Source organism: Stigmatopora nigra, chromosome 7, assembly GCF_051989575.1.
Source record: "Stigmatopora nigra isolate UIUO_SnigA chromosome 7, RoL_Snig_1.1, whole genome shotgun sequence".
NCBI classification, from domain to species: Eukaryota; Metazoa; Chordata; class Actinopteri; order Syngnathiformes; family Syngnathidae; genus Stigmatopora; species Stigmatopora nigra.
In genome coordinates, this window is record NC_135514.1 from 11474581 (window position 1) to 11488304 (window position 13724).

Sequence of the window (13724 nt, forward strand, 5' to 3'; positions counted from 1 at the left end):
ACGAAATAATAACACCAACAAACTTGCTAATCAAAACTACCGCTTTAAGGCAGTGCTGTAAATTAAACATTATTATAATAAACATAGAAAAAAACTATTTTAGTATTTAAAACAAATTCAAAATATATATGCAAGTTATTCTGTAATTGATTATCTACTTAAATGTTTTTTTCTGCCTTTTAGACCTATAATGATATTATGTTGATTTAGATAAATATTATAAATAGATTTTTAATGAGTCCTCAATCAGTAATATTAGCTTTTCATGCTATTCTATTTTTTAAATAATAATTTTAGCAATGCATCTGTATGCAAAAAAACTTTTTTATTGATCTTTTTGTTTTCCATTCATCATTTATCATATTTAAATATGAAAAACACTAAAAACAACCATCCTGATACTAATCCTTTTTAATATTTCTCCTCCATTTCAGTCTTGTGTCATCTTAAGTCTCATAATGTAACTTATCCGATTTCAAGTATGTTATTGTTTCAACTTTGTTGTGGTCACTCAAAATGAATTACCGGCATTAAAAGCAACAGGTGCTGCAATAACCTATATTAAACCTCTGTGAATGTGGGAGAGGGGGGGTCTTTTGTACTATTTGCCCATGATGTGACCCTTCAGACCCCCCATTTATGTCAATTAGCACACTTTGCACTCTGGTGCTGGTGAGAATTATCACCCACCTCACACCCAACGTGGGTCAACTGCCACCTTGTTGAAGCCATAACGCGGGTATTTCATCATATTTAGAGGAGGGGGGCGGTGGCAAATACTTTTTTTCTAAGCCTGAATCTTGTATCTGCCATGACATGTGATGTCGGATGTGGGATATTTGTGGCGTCGTGTTATATCCCCCCCGGGATCAGACGGGATCCAAATTCAAGCCAGACAGGGTGGGCCGACTCCACAGTGCTCGGGTGGGTGTAAAAGATGAAGCTGTGGAATTTGGATTTTAGGAATGCACAATATGGTGTGACGTCAACTCACTTTTTCAAATTTCATGTTCCTAGTAGCGTTCTTGATGGTATTTTTAAGTTTCAAACACAGTTTCAGGCCTCTTATAGTTTTGTTGGGGTTTTGGTGGAAGTGTGTGTGTGATTGTGTGTGTGTTTTCCTTGTGTTTGTGCTGGCTGGGTGATTGTGTTTTGCACCACTTGTGTCCCTCCTGGCTTCCCTTTCCTCTCCTGGCCAGGTGTTTCTATTTTGTGATTAGAACCATTGTGGGAGTGTTACCTGGTGTACCTTGTGGTTCCCTGTCCATGTAAGTCATGTTTTTGCTTCTTTGTTTTTCCCAGTTTAGTCCCATTTTGGTCCTCCATGTTTATTGTTTTTGTATGAGTATGTTTGTCATGGCTTGCTTTTTTATGCCTAGGTGAGTGCTGAAATTATTTTTCTATTGTTTAAGGTTTAAGAGATATGACTCCAATCCAATCTTACAATATCAATAACAGTTAAACATATGCATTGTATTGGTATAAATAAAAATGAGTGATTAATTATTGAATGAAAAGGTTCAACTTTTACAAAGTTGGTCTTAAATTTTGTCTCATCGCTTTGTTTTGTTTCTTTTTCAGATGACAGGAAAAAGGAAACGGCTTCATTTAAACCTTGAATTCCACGTAACTACTTTTTTTCACTTGATTTTATTCTGGTGTTAGATGGGATTTATTCATCTGCCATTATAAAGTGACGCTCTGACATCCATACCAAATATCCCACCTGGAGATGTGGAACAACTTCTTTGTCCCCCACGACGATGAGAGTCGTGCAGGTCCGGCGGCTGGCGGCCAGGGAGGTGGTCTGGCCGCCTTAAAGGGGGGCCGCGCTCAGAGACGGAACCAGAAGATGAGTGACAGCCAGGACGGCAAGATCAAGTTGGCCTTCCTGGTGTGCGCGGTGGGCGTGACGCTGACCGTGCTGGGAGTGGGAACCGAGTTTTGGGTGGAGTTGGCCCAACCTAAGAACTTTAGCGGCAACCAAACGTGCCAGATGGCGCACTATGGCCTGTGGAAGGCGTGCGTGCGGACCCTGTGGGTGGCTGACGTGGACCCCGAGAGGGCTAGCTGTGGTCCCGCTGAACTGCCGGGAGGTGAGTCGGGGGGGACCTCACCGCCGTTGGATTTGGTAAAAAAATATATATATATATACCCGGGTAGGCTAGTTGTACACTCAAAATTGCCCCAAGGTTAATGGTTATCTGTCTCCTTGTGACCTGCCATTGATGAATGAATGAATAGTAGTAGTAATAGTAGTAGTAGTAGTAGTAGTAGTAGTAGTAGTAGTAGTAGTAGTAGTAATAGTAGTAGTAGTAATAGTTGTAGTAGTTGTAGTAGTAGTAGCAGTAGAAGTAGTAGTATTAGTAGTAGCAGTAGAAGTAGTAGTATTAGTAGTAGCAGTAGAAGTAGTAGTATTAGTAGTAGCAGTAGAAGTAGTAGTATTAGTAGTGGCAGTAGAAGTAGTAGTATTAGTAGTGGCAGTAGAAGTAGTAGTATTAGTAGTGGCAGTAGAAGTAGTAGTATTAGTAGTGGCAGTAGAAGTAGTAGTATTAGTAGTAGCAGTAGAAGTAGTAGTATTAGTAGTGGCAGTAGAAGTAGTAGTATTAGTAGTTGTTGTAGTCGTACTACTGGTGTTAGTAGTAGTTGTAGTTGTTGGAGTCGTACTACTGGTGTTCGTAGTAGTTGTAGTTGTTGGAGTCGTACTACTGGTGTTAGTAGTAGTTGTAGTTGTTGGAGTCGTACTACTGGTGTTCGTAGTAGTTGTAGTTGTTGGAGTCGTACTACTGGTGTTAGTAGTAGTTGTTGTAGTCGTACTACTGGTGTTCGTAGTAGTTGTAGTTGTTGGAGTCGTACTACTGGTGTTAGTAGTAGTTGTTGTAGTCGTACTACTGGTGTTAGTAGTAGTTGTTGTAGTCGTACTACTGGTGTTAGTAGTAGTTGTTGTAGTCGTACTACTGGTGATAGAGATAAAGACACCCTTTAATATAGAATTTTGAAAAAATATCCCTTATTTTCTGCACATGTTGGCTACTAGGGGGCAGTGAGGTTTGCGAATTTGACCCCTGTGATATCATGCATTTAGGTCAAACGATCCACCCTCCACTTGCCAATTAAAACATTCCTGAAACACAATCAGAGCAGTGGTCCGATTGAAGAAGAGCATTGGAAAGCCACGCGGAGGATTATGTAATATCGTGAAGAGGCGTCGTGATGTGTACCTAACAGTCTGTTGACGCGTAACGCCGTGCGAGCCGGTCTGCTTACACGTCTTGGTGCCACGGGCAGATGGTGGCCATGTTTGTTTGGGGCGACAAACAACTGTTTCTTCGCGGCCGCCGCCACCGCTGTTTGGTGTCTTCTCGCCGGGATGTTCATCTTTTAGTGCCATTGACATCTAGGCTAGGGGTGGGCAAACTACGGCCCGCGGGCCACATATGGCCACTACACCAACTCGTGGCAGGACCTCAGAGGTGGCAGACTGATGACTTATCCAAGTACTATTTTACTTTCTCCTCTTCCTACTTACTGGACTATTTCTTTAAAAAAATGACATAGTATAGCATCACATTTTTTTTAAGACATAGTATAATAGGTTTTTTTTTTGCTAAAAAAAAAATTGATGTATTTTATGGTGCAGTGGTGTATAGGTTATCTCATTTGGCTCTCATAGTATAGTAAGGCTTCCTTGCTCAAGGGTAAGGTGAAGACACTTTGGCGTAGAGGTTTGTTCACCGGACTCTTGTCGGGGAGACTAGGGTTCGATTCCCGGTCTGCACACATTTTCCCTTAGTTGTTTCTGTGTACTTCTTGTCAAGAAACTCAAATGACGACTAAGGGAAGTGTAGTCACTTGGTTGGCGCAGAGGTTAGAGCACTGGACTCCCGTCTGGGAGACCTGGGTTCGATTCCCGGTCTGCACACATTTTCACTTAGTTGTTTCTGTGTACTTCTTGTCAAGAAACTCAAATGACGACCAAGGAAAGTGTAGTCACTTGGTTGGCGCAGAGGTTAGAGCACTGGACTCCCGTCCGGGAGACCTGGGTTCGATTCCCGCTGTCGTCATTTGGCTGATCACTGAACCAAGTAGTCCGGAAAATGGAACAAGAAGAAAAAAAAAAGAAAAATCTTTTTAATTTATATTAAACACTTAGTCATACTTTTCAGCAAAAGGTTATATTCCGAACTGCCTTCGGCAGTTCGGAAGACAGTTGAAGGACCTGTCCGTGCGAAAGGCGTTCTCGGGTCGGCCTTCGGCCGACCCTCGACCGCTTGCTTGGTCAGTGAACCGCCGACACCGGGAAGCGAACTCACGTTCTCTCCGTGCAAAGGCGAGTGTGCAACCCACTACACCAACTCGTGCCCCACTTATACATAGGTGTTGAAACGTTTTATCCAAGGAACTGGGGTGAAACACTTAGTCATTTTTTGGACAAAATGCTTCATGCACCACTCAATACTTATACACTTAAACACTGAGCCATTAGAACTTATTCTTTTAACTGAATAACATTGGGAAAATCTTTGCCTGCACTGGGGCTTGAACCAACAACCCCAGAGTCAGGAGACTGATGACTTAACCACTGGGCCACCACCCAGTGGGAAGAAACAGTAGTACTTGTACGTTTTATCCAAGGAAATGGGGTGAAACACTTAGTCATTTTTTTGACTAAATGTTTCATCCACCACTGAATACTTATTCAGTTAGACACTTAGGCATTAGAACTTATTCTTTTAACTGAATAATATTGGGAAAATCTTTGCTTGCACTGGGATTTGAACCCAGGACCTCAGAGGTGGCAGACTGATGACTTAACCACTGGGCTACCACCCTGTGAGAGAAAGCAGTAGTACTTGTATCTTTACTTCATTCATTTACCTGAATAATATTGGGAAAATCTTTGCTTGCACTGGGATTTGAGCCAGGGACCTCAGAGGCGGGAGACTGTTGACTTAACCACTGGGCCACCACCCTGTGAGAAAATGCAGTAGTACTTGTACTTAGTACTTATTTTTTTGACTGAATAATATTGGGAAAATCTTTGCTTGCACTGGGATTTGAACCCAGGACCTCAGAGGTGGCAGACTGATAACTTATCCATTGGGCCACCACCCTGTGAGAAAATGTAGTACTACTTGTACTTAGTACTTATTCTTTTGACTGAATAATATTGGGAAAATCTTTGTTTGCGCTGGGATTTGAACCCAGGACCTCAGAGGCGGCAGACTGATGACTTAACCACTGGGCCACCACCCTGTGAGAGAAAGTAGTAGTACTTGTATATTTATCTCATTCATTTACCTGAATAATATTAGGAAAATTTAAACTGGTCCGGCCTTCATGAGATGTAGTTGACATGAATGAAACAGAGTTTGACATTGTTGACTGTATGCGTATGTGTGTGCGTTTTTGTGTGTTTGTGTAGGAGCACGTGCACCCTGTTACACTCTGTGGGTGAGACTTGTCACTATGCGCCCGGGAAGCTGTGTAGAATGCATCTACTTCACAGTTTTTGTCTAAAAATAGTGAAATGGAGAGGAAGAGGAGGTTTAATGCAGTATTCAGGGGCCCCCTGCGTGGCAGCCCCTTGGCTCCCACTCCCGCATCCCTGGTTCCCTCAACCTCCTCCTCCATCTGTGGCTGTCTTCTTTTTCTTATTTTTTTCTTAGCTTTCACCAAGCACCCCTCCATCTGCGCTCATAATCCCCAAGTGTCCTCGTCTTTGCACTCAATAGGAGCTTTTTTATTCATTTTGATCATTTTACTCATTGATCACTATTGATGGCCATTGGTGTCTAATTCATTAATCTTTCAGTGCCATTGACGATGTGTGACGTCCAATCATATGCATGTGACACCTTTCAACCATGCGTGAACGTGTGTGTGTGTGTGTGTGTCCGTACATATTGCGAATCAACACTTGGCTATAAATAGAATCGATGCCTGGAAGGACAATAGCGTGCTCAGGGATGCAGAAAAGGCAATTGGCGGAAGACCGGCAGCCGGGCGAGTGTTTATATATTGTACTAAAGTTGTCTTTTGGTCTGCAGAATCCAACTGTACCTACTTCAAATTCTTCACCTCAGGGGAAAATGCTGTTGTGTTCAGGAAGACCACAAGCAAAAGTAAGGCCCATTTTTACAATGAAATAATGTTTTTTGCACTGGTTTTCTTGGCATGTGACTTCATTAATCAATGGGACGCTACTTTCTGGGACTAAGGGTGACATCCCGGCCTTATTCGTACGTATTGGCTCGGGTTATCTAGGTTGCACCTGTGCGTGTTCACCTGCCAAAAAAATCTCTTTCAAGTTGAGCCAAATCAGCATGTGAATCATTTTCTGTCAACATTTGGCTTATTAACTCCAATGTTAATGTTTAATTCAGGTATTTTTCTTTTTCTAAAGTCTGGCCTTAATGCTATTTCTTGAAAATAAATAGGAAGTATATTTTTTATGAAAAATCGTGTTTTATTTTGAGGTCTCAGAATATATTTTAATGTCAAAACATTTGAAAAACGTCCCAAAGCAAGTGAATAATCTTTTTTGTAACTTTTTTTTAATAATTGGTGGGATTTTAAGAATATAAGTTAAGGAAACTAATCTTGTTTAACTTTATAATTGCACATTGAAGGATGTTTACAAAGTTTGTTATTGTTTTCACAGAATTGATGTTAATGTTTAATTTGATGATCAATTTATTAATCTATTAGGGATGTTTTTTTTACTTATCTAAAAATTTCTAATTTTTTCTGCTAGATTTGAATCTGGCGGCCGCTGTTTTAGCTCTCCTAAGTCTCACCATGATGGTGACGGGCTCCATTTGCATCATTATGACTCTCAGTAAAAGTGTGTCCTTCTTCCTCAAGCCGGCATCTTTCTGTTTCATCCTATCAGGTTAAGTATGGTGGATGACGGTGGCGGTCCATGAAGAGAGCCTGACTATACTATGTCATTTTTTAAAGGAAAAAAGCCTTACTATACTATGTCGTTTTTTTAAGAAAAAAGCCTTACTATACTATGTCGTTTTTTAAAGAAAAAAGCCTTACTATACTATGACGTTTTTTTTAAGAAAAAAGCCTTACTATACTATGTCGTTTTTTTTTAAGAAAAAAGCCTTACTATACTATGTCGTTTTTTTAAGAAAAAAGCCTTACTATACTATGTCGTTTTTGAAGAGAAAAAGCCTTACTATACTATGTCGTTTTTTAAAGAAAAAAGCCTTACTATACTATGTCGTTTTTTAAGAAAAAAAGCCTTACTATACTATGTCGTTTTTTTAAGAAAAAAAGCCTTACTATACTATGTCGTTTTTTAAAAGAAAAAAAAGCCTTACTATACTATGTCGTTTTCTAAAGAAAAAAGCCTTACTATACTATGTCGTTTTTTAAAGAAAAAAGCCTTACTATACTATGTCGTTTTTTAAAGAAAAAAGCCTTACTATACTATGTCGTTTTTTAAAAAAAAGCCTTACTATACTATGTCGTTTTTTTAAAGAAAAAAGCCTTACTATACTATGTCATTTTTTAAAGAAAAAAGCCTTACTATACTATGTCGTTTTTTTTAAGAAAAAAGCCTTACTATACTATGTCGTTTTTGAAGAGAAAAAGCCTTACTATACTATGTCGTTTTTTTAAGAAAAAAGCCTTACTATACTATGTCGTTTTTTAAGAAAAAAGCCTTACTATACCATGTCGTTTTTTTCAAAGAAAAACAGCCTTACTATACTATGTCATTTTTTAAAGAAAAAAAGCCTTACTATACTATGTCGTTTTTTTTTTAAGAAAAAAGCCTTACTATACTATGTCATTTTTTTAAAGAAAAAAGCCTTACTATACTCTGTCGTTTTTGAAGAGAAAAAGCCTTACTATACTATGTCGTTTTTTTAAGAAAAAAGCCTTACTATACTATGTCATTTTTTAAAGAAAAAAGCCTTACTATACTGTCGTTTTTTAAGAAAAAAGCCTTACTATACTATGTCGTTTTTTTAAAGAAAAAAGCTTTACTATACTATGTCATTTTTTTAAGAAAAAAGCCTGACTATACCATGTTGTTTTTTTTAAGAAAAAAGTCTTACTATAGTATGTCGTTTTTTTAAAGAAAAAAGCCTTACTATACCCTGTCGTTTTTGAAGAGAAAAAGCCTTACTATACTATGTCGTTTTTTTTAAGAAAAAAGCCTTACTATACTATGTCGTTTTTTAAGAAAAAAGCCTTACTATACTATGTCGTTTTTTTTAAAGAAAAAAGCCTTACTATACTATGTCGTTTTTTTAAAGAAAAAAGCCTTACTATACTATGTCGTTTTTTTAAAGAAAAGAGCCTTACTATACTCTGTCGTTTTTGAAGAGAAAAAGCCTTACTATACTATGTCGTTTTTTTAAGAAAATAGCCTTACTATACTATGTCATTTTTTTAAAGAAAAAAGCCTTACTATACTATGTCGTTTTTTAAGAAAAAAGCCTTACTATACTATGTCGTTTTTTTAAAGAAAAAAGCCTTACTATACTATGTCATTTTTTTAAGAAAAAAGCCTTACTATACTATGTCGTTTTTTTTTAAGAAAAAAAGCCTTACTATACTATGTCGTTTTTGAAGAGAAAAAGCCTTACTATACGATGTCGTTTTTTTAAGAAAAAAGCCTTACTATACCATGTCGTTTTTTAAGAAAAAAGCCTTACTATACTATGTCGTTTTTTTCAAAGAAAAAAGCCTTACTATACTATGTCATTTTTTAAAGAAAAAAGCCTTACTATACTATGTCGTTTTTTAAAGAAAAAAGCCTTACTATACTATGTCATTTTTTAAAGAAAAAAGCCTTACTATACTATGTCATTTTTTTAAAGAAAAAAGCCTTACTATACTCTGTCGTTTTTGAAGAGAAAAAGCCTTACTATACTATGTCGTTTTTTAAGAAAAAAGCCTTACTATACTATGTCGTTTTTTTAAAGAAAAAAGCCTCACTATACTATGTCGTTTTTTTAAGAAAAAAGCCTTACTATACTATGTCGTTTTTTTTTTTTAAAGAAAAAGCCTTACTATACTATGTCGTTTTTTTAAGAAAAAAGCCTTACTATACTATGTCGTTTTTTTAAGAAAAAAGCCTTACTATACTATGTCGTTTTTTTAAAGAAAAAAGCCTTACTATACTATGTCGTTTTTTTAAGAAAAAAGCCTTACTATACTATGTCGTTTTTTTAAAGAAAAAAGCCTTACTATACTATGTCGTTTTTGAAGAGAAAAAGCCTTACTCTAATATGTCATTTTTTGAGACAAAAAGCCTTACTATACTATGTCGTTTTTAAAGGAAAAAAAGCCTTACTATACTATGTCGTTTTTTAAAGAAAAAAGCCTTACTATACTATGTCGTTTTTTTAAGAAAAAAGCCTTACTATACTATGTCGTTTTTTTAAAGAAAAAAGCCTTACTATACTATGTCGTTTTTGAAGAGAAAAAGCCTTACTATACTATGTCGTTTTTGAAGAGAAAAAGCCTTACTCTAATATGTCGTTTTTTGAGACAAAAAGCCTTACTATACTATGTCGTTTTTAAAGGAAAAAAAGCCTTACTATACTATGTCGTTTTTTAAAGAAAAAAGCCTTACTATACTATGTCGTTTTTTTAAGAAAAAAGCCTTACTATACTATGTCGTTTTTTTAAAGAAAAAAGCCTTACTATACTATGTCGTTTTTTTAAAGAAAAAAAGCCTTACTATACTACGTCGTTTTTGAAGAGAAAAAGCCTTACTATACTATGTCGTTTTTTTAAAGAAAAAAGCTTTACTATACTATGTGATTTTTTAAAGAAAAAAGCCCTACTATATTATGTCGTTTTTTTTAAAGAAAAAAGCCTTACTATACTATGTCGTTTTTGAAGAGAAAAAGCCTTACTATACTATGTCGTTTTTGAAGAGAAAAAGGCTTACTATATTATGTCGTTTTTTTAAGAAAAAAGCCTTACTATACTATGTTGTTTTTTTTAAGAAAAAAGCCTGACTATACTATGTCGTTTTTGAAGAGAAAAAGCCTTACTATACTATGTAATTTTTTTAAGAAAAAAGCCTTACTATACTATGTCGTTTTTTTAAGAAAAAAGCCTTACTATACTATGTCGTTTTTTAAAGAAAAAAAGCCTTACTATACTATGTCGTTTTTAAAGAAAAAAAGCCTTACTATACTATGTCGTTTTTTAAAGAAAAAAAGCCTTACTATACTATGTCGTTTTTGAAGAGAAAAAGCCTTACTATACTATGTCGTTTTTTTAAAGAAAAAAGCCTTACTATACTATGTCGTTTTTTAAAGAAAAAAGCCTTACTATACTATGTCGTTTTTTGCATATAAAAGCCTTACTATACTATGTCGTTTTTTCGCATAAACAAGCCTTACTATACTATGTCGTTTTTTCGCATAAAAAAAGCCTTACTATACTATGTCGTTTTTTCGCATAAAAAAGCCTTACTATACTATGTCGTTTTTTTGCATAAAAAAGCCTTACTATACTATGTCGTTTTTTTGCGATAAAAAGCCTTACTATACTATGTCGTTTTTTTACCATAAAAAAGCCTTACTATACTATGTCGTTTTTTCGCATAAAAAAGCCTTACTATACTGTCGTTTTTTTAAAGAAAAAAGCCTTACTATACTATGTCGTTTTTAAAGAAAAAAAGCCTTACTATACTATGTCGTTTTTTAAAGAAAAAAAGCCTTACTATACTATGTCGTTTTTGAAGAGAAAAAGCCTTACTATACTATGTCGTTTTTTTAAAGAAAAAAGCCTTACTATACTATGTCGTTTTTTTAAGAAAAAAGCCTTACTATACTATGTCATTTTTTAAGAAAAAAGCCTTACTATACTATGTCGTTTTTGAAGAGAAAAAGCCTTAATATACTATGTCGTTTTTAAAGGAAAAAAGCCTTACTATATTATGTCGTTTTTTTTTAAGACAAAAAGCCTTATTATACTCTGTCGTTTTTTAAAGAAAGCAACAGAATGACATCATCAGTAAATCCTTCCTTCTCTATCCCACATTTCCAGGCACCCTGGTGCTCATCTCCATCGTGATATTCCACCAATCCGTGCTGGCCCTGCTGGCCAGTGACCACACAATCCCTCTTCACCACCAGTTGTCCTGGTCAGCGGCCTGTGTCGGTGCGGCGGGGGCCATTCTTATTGTTGGGGGGCTATTTTTTATTATCCTATCCAAGCCTATCAGTTCTTGGCAGAAGTGTTTGCCACACAAGAACAGCGCCACCTAGTAGGGAAATTGAATGTCTGATTTTTTTTGTCACTCCTGTTTGAATGTGTACAATCTAATGTTATACAGTAAGAATCATTGGCGGCCATTGACGGAGATTCATGTCTTGATATGTCTCTTTTTGTTCTTCCTCTGTGAATTTGAATACATTTTAAGAATGGACGTTTTAGTGTTAATTTTTGAATGCATCACCCACACAAAAATGTAAGATTTTGTACACCGGCAGTGCCGCAATGTACATAACACATGCTTTTTATTGGATAAATGTCAATGTTTTGGAGTGTGGTCTTTAGTCACACTTCACTGATTTACATAAAAATTCTATATTTAAACATCTTCCTTCCTTGTCTATTTTTTTTGCATGTTTTACCCCTCCATTCAATAGTGACCTTTAGACCACGAGACCCCCAACCGGCCCGGCTAAATTTAGGCTGCTGCCAATGCAGAAGTTGGGAAACCTTAGCCGGGAATTCTAACAATGCGTCCCTCGCCGTTTACTTTTCCACCCTTGATCTCGATGAGCTCGCACCTTGGGCACGCCCCCAACGAGGACCACAACATCTCAAATGTCTCTCGTCGGGATAATTAGTGTCACCTGCACTCCCACTGGGCAGAAATTGGAGCTATGTGACATTCTAGCTCACTTGTGTTCATACATAAATATAAATATATAATGTGCGGTGGGTGTGCAAGTGGACAACTAATTGCATGTTTGCTGGATAGAAGGGTTAGGGTTAGGCTTAGGGTTAGGGTGTGTTTAAATACAAAATGGTTAGGGTCGGGGTTGGGGTTAGGTTTAGGGTGTGTTTAAATACAAAATGGTTAGGGTGTGGTTAGGGTTAGGATTAGGGTTAGGGTGTGTTTAAATACAAAATGGTTAGGGTGTGTTTAAATACAAAATGGTTAGGGTGTGGTTAGGTTTAAGGTTAGGGTTAGGGTGTGTTTAAATACAAAATGGTTAAGGTTAGGGTGTGTTTACATACAAAATGGTTAGGGTTAGGGTGTGTTTAAATACAAAATGGTTAAGGTGTGGTTAGTGTTAGGGTTAAGGTTAGGGTTAGGGTTAGGGTGTGTTTAAATACAAAATGGTTAGGGTGTGGTTAGGGTTAGGGTGTGGTTAGGGTTAGGGTTAGCGTGTGTTTAAATACAAAATGGTTAGGGTGAGGTTAGGGTTAGGGTTAAGGTTAAGGTTAAGGTTAGGGTTAGGGTTAGGGTTAAGGTTAAGGTTAGGGTTAGGGTTAAGGTTAGGGTGTATTTAAATACAAAATGGTTAGTGTTAGGGTGCATTTAAATACAAAATGGTTAGGTTTATGGTGTATTTAAATACAAAATCAAACAACATTCTCACTAACCCTAGAACTCAGTATTAAGATCACACCCGTAAAAAAACAAAAAATAAAAACCTAAATCAAAACAGAACAAGTTACTCACCCACACCTTGATAATCTGTTCGTTCCACCTTTCAAGCAAAAACAGATCCAGTTAAAAAATAATAATAATATTCCCAACGACACTACAAAATTCACCTCACATAAACAAACTTTTCTGGCCAATCTGTCATCTCCAAAAATCGCAGAACAGACGATCTTTCACAACAAAATACACCATCCATCTATTTTGAGCCTTGGAGGCTCCTCTTAAAAACAACTACATCTTTCACTACTGGTTGAGAAAAGTTTCAAAGTTCAAATACCCCCCATCATGAATTTGATGTCCCCTTTGCACCTGCTCCGAGTCCGAATAGTGTCAGCGAAGGTCAAAAAATGCGACCGCCGTGTCAGGACCACGACAGCCGTGTAAAAAATGCATGAAGCACCAGATGGACTCAATCGCAAATGGATGCGCTCACTCGGTTAAAAAGTATCTCCTTTAACTTTCTATTTTTCGTCACACAATTCGGTGACTGCAAACCATCTGCCGCTTTCCATCTATATGCAAAATACATCAGGTGTCCTGTCGAAAGTTTTACAAAGTTTTGATCAAGTTTTAAGTCTTACGGAGAATAAAGTGACTAATAAAACATACTAAAAAAACAAGTAAATAGCTTTTAAATTAGACGATACAGGTCATTTGCCTTACTATACATGGTCATTTTTAAGAAAAAAGTCTTACTATACATGGTCATTTTTAAAGAAAAAATCCTTACTAAACATGGTCATTTTTTGAGAAAATAAACTGTCTAATAAAACATCCTAAAAACAAAGTAAAAATCTCTTAAATTAGACGATACAGGTCATTTGCCTTACTATACATGGTCATTTTTAAGAAAAAAGTCTTACTATACATGGTCATTTTTAAAGAAAAAATCCTTACTAAACATGGTCATTTTTTGAGAAAATAAACTGTCTAATAAAACATCCTAAAAACAAAGTAAAAATCTCTTAAATTAGACGATACAGGTCATTTGCCTTACTATACATGGTCATTTTTAAGAAAAAAGTCTTACTATACATGGTCATTTTTAAAGAAAAAA

At 36.4% G+C, this 13724-nt stretch overlaps 1 protein-coding gene across 1 annotated transcript; it reads left to right on the forward strand.

Moving 5' to 3' along the window:
* Positions 1-1584: 1584 nt before the first annotated feature.
* cacng6b (calcium channel, voltage-dependent, gamma subunit 6b) lies at positions 1585-11501 on the forward strand. Its single transcript, XM_077720978.1, has 4 exons — positions 1585-2096; positions 6051-6125; positions 6758-6895; positions 11032-11501. Exons 1-4 carry the CDS (start codon positions 1733-1735, stop codon positions 11250-11252), a joined length of 798 nt encoding a protein of 265 aa, XP_077577104.1. The 5' UTR covers positions 1585-1732; the 3' UTR covers positions 11253-11501.
* The last annotated feature ends 2223 nt before the right edge of the window (positions 11502-13724 follow it).